At 44.9% G+C, this 3,369-nt stretch overlaps 1 protein-coding gene across 1 annotated transcript; it reads left to right on the forward strand.

Annotated features, from left to right (window-relative positions):
* The first annotated feature begins 1,912 nt into the window (after positions 1-1,912).
* On the forward strand, positions 1,913-2,566 carry LOC117030860 (ubiquitin-conjugating enzyme E2 L3-like). The gene is made up of 2 exons (XM_033121103.1): positions 1,913-1,950; positions 2,047-2,566. The coding sequence occupies exons 1-2, from the start codon at positions 1,924-1,926 to the stop codon at positions 2,386-2,388; spliced, it is 369 nt and encodes a 122-aa protein (XP_032976994.1). The 5' UTR covers positions 1,913-1,923; the 3' UTR covers positions 2,389-2,566.
* The last annotated feature ends 803 nt before the right edge of the window (positions 2,567-3,369 follow it).

Consider the following 3,369-nt stretch of genomic DNA (forward strand, 5'->3'; position numbering starts at 1 on the left):
GCGAAACCAAGCAGTGCAGTGGCCCAGAGGGCTGAGCCCAGGAAGAAAGGGCTCAGAGAGCCAACCAGGGGATCCCGCCAAGAACAGCAGGACACCCCCTCCTTCAACAAATATTTCTTGAGCACCTACCAAGTGCCAGGAGCTGTTCAGGGCACTGAGATTTCAGCTGGGAATGAGACAAAGTCCTGCTGATCTGGTGGTGGCTGCACCAGTATGTACACATATGAAAATTCACTGAGAAGTCCACTGAAGAATGCACTTTACAGTACGTGCTCGTATATAATATAATACCTCATCAACAAATTTTTTTAAAAATCAAATCTCTAAAATTAACAAAAAGGCAGCTGAGGCACATTTTTCTTTGTTTGACATTCTGTGTGTTGGTTTGCTTTCTGTGAAGCAATGATTCTCCACAACACTTGTGGTTCGAAGATTCTGGAACACATGAGGGTCTGCACAGGCTCCTGATAATTGAGTCACAAAGACTCAAGTTCTCTTTTTAGGATTGGTTTCTAGCTCACCTGCATTGTGTGCAAAAAACATACTCTACTATTTCAACCTGTTGCAATGTGTTGACATATCTGACCCTTTCTAGGATCGATTTCGTGTATGTTCCACGTGTGCTTGGAAAACAAGTGCATTCTGCAGTTGTTCAAATTTTCTATATTATTCTGGTTGTTTTTTCTGCCTGTTCTGTCAATTACTAAGAGAAGTGTGTTAAACTATCCCACTGTAGACTGGGAGAAAATGTAAATGAAACAAGATTGGCAAATACACACACACACACACACACACGCACACACACACACACACGCACACACACGCGCACACACACACACACACACACACACGGCTGTAGTTTTGTCTATTTCTCATTGTAATTCCAGCATGTTTTCCTTCATGTAGTTTGAGGCCATGTATTAGATGCATACAAATTTAGAATTTTTATTGAACTTTTTACATTAACAAAATTCCCTCTATATTTTTTTTAGTTTTTAAATTTTGAATTTATCTTTTGCTTTAAAGGGCTGTTGGCTTGGTATTAACGTAGATGCACTAGCTTTCTTTTAGTGAGTGCCGGCGTGGGATCAAGGCTTGCTCGAAAAATATGTCCTATTGGTCCTGTTTCTCTGGAGAACACTGACTAATACACTCTTTAAGCAGAAGAATCACCTATCAGATCTGTCTCTGAGAAAGTAAGTTTTCAACCTGTTGTGATTAGAACAATCAACTTGGTTTTCATTCTAAAATAATGTGTTCATTTTAGAAATTGAACAATAAAAACTTGGTTTAAAAACCTTTCCTGGGAGAGAAGTCACAACATAGTATTTATTTGTTTCGTTCTGGACTCGCGTGCCCAAGCGGCCACTTGGCTGAAAATGTCAAACTTTAGGTTTTGCTAGAAGTCAACTCCCCATCTATCTTTTTCTCTTGCTCCGTTGGTTATTTATACAAAATGTGGACAAGAAGGAAGTGTGGTTTTCTCAAAACGTTGCCATAGCACCAAAGCTGATGGTGACTATATCTGCAAAGCTGGGTTTTTACAAAACTTGTTTTCAGCCATATGCTGAGCACTTATTATGTGCTGGCACTCTGCTAAATGTTTTAGATGTCACCTTGTTTGGGTCTCTAGCTCAAGAAGTCAAGTTCATCACCTGCTCTCATGGCCCCCAGGGCCTCCCACCTCTTCAACATAAACAAGCTACACTGGAAAAACTATTGGAACGTGCTGGGTCCACAATCAGAAACCAGGATCATCAAAGGAAACACTCCTGTTTGAAGGATATGTCTCTGTTCCAAGCACGGACCCTCACTTCTGCTGAGCAACCTCAGGGACCTCAAACCTCACCCAGAGGAACCAGGAAACCTCTGGAAAATAGCTCATTAAACCTCAGAGGGGAAAGCAGCAGCACCAGATCCAAGATGGCGGCCAGCAGGAGGCTGATGAAGGAGCTTGAAGAAATCTGCAAATGTGGAATGAAAAACTTCCGTAACATCCAGGTTGATGAAGCTAATTTATTGACTTGGCAAGGGCTTATTGTTCCTGATAACCCTCCATATGATAAGGGGGCCTTCAGAATCGAAATCAACTTTCCAGCAGAGTACCCATTCAAACCACCGAAGATCACATTTAAAACAAAGATCTATCACCCCAACATTGATGAAAAGGGGCAGGTCTGTCTGCCAGTAATTAGTGCTGAAAACTGGAAGCCAACAACCAAAACCGACCAAGTAATCCAGTACCTGATAGCCCTGGTGAATGACCCCCAGCCCGAGCACCCCCTTCGGGCTGACCTAGCTGAAGAATACTCTAAGGACCGTAAAACATTCTGTAAGAATGCTGAAGAGTTTACAAAGAAATATGGGGAAAAGCGACCTGTGGACTAAAATCTGCCGCGATTGATTCCAGCAAGTGTGAGCAGAGACCCAGAGCAGTGCAGACACCTGGCAAAGCAGGACTCTGTGGAAAATTGACATGTGCCACCGCCTGGCGTTTGCTTGTGGCAATTACTAACTTTCTACAGTTTTCTTAATCAAAAGTGGTTTAGGTAACCTATAAAAGGATTAAAAACTTAAAAAAAAAAAAAAAAACCTCAGAGCACCTGTCTTGCCTTGTGAGCCTTGCAAGGTGCTCCCCCTACGTCCCACAGTGCGGCCAGGTGGCGTCGGCTTGGTTATGACTCTGTATAGTTACCTGTTGTTGCCTGACAAATCACCTCAAAGTTTAGCCACTTAAAACAACAAGCATTTATTATCTCCGTTTCTGAGTCAGAAATTTGGGGGCGGTTTGGCCGGGTGGTTGTTGTGCAGGGTCTCTGTCGTGCGGGAACAACAGCAACTCACAGTCAAGGTGCTTACATATTCTCAATGGTGGCCGGTCAAGACACAAAAGCAAACATCTGCCAGTTCCACTACACGGTGGTATGTTCCCAAAAAAATAGTCAAGCTGTCCATTAAATTAGGGATGGAAGGCAATTCCCCATAGTCCTTAGTCATTCGCCAGGGCTGTCCTGGGGGTGAGGGATGACCTTGACCTCACCCTCAGCTCCCACGGAGGACTTAGCAAGCCTTTCCTCCTGGGACTATAAGTCCTGCATCCCGGCTGCCTCAGCAAGCACTTCCCAGCCCACAGGGCCGCAATGACCTTCATTTTCTCTGGCCTCTGCTGGTTGGGGAAACGTCCACGTCTTCCCACCCCTCCACAGGGGTCCAGCTCTCAGGCAGCTGCTCCCCCTGGTCTTCCTGCAACTGAGTGTTCATAGGCACAAACTGCTCCACAGCCCTTCGGGGAGCTTTGGCCGGCACCGTACCCTGCTCGCTGCGCCATTTGTCGTGCAGGGGACTCTGCTCGCTGGACCAGTTGTCATG

The sequence above is a fragment of the Rhinolophus ferrumequinum genome, chromosome 11, assembly GCF_004115265.2.
Source record: "Rhinolophus ferrumequinum isolate MPI-CBG mRhiFer1 chromosome 11, mRhiFer1_v1.p, whole genome shotgun sequence".
NCBI lineage: Eukaryota > Metazoa > Chordata > Mammalia > Chiroptera > Rhinolophidae > Rhinolophus > Rhinolophus ferrumequinum.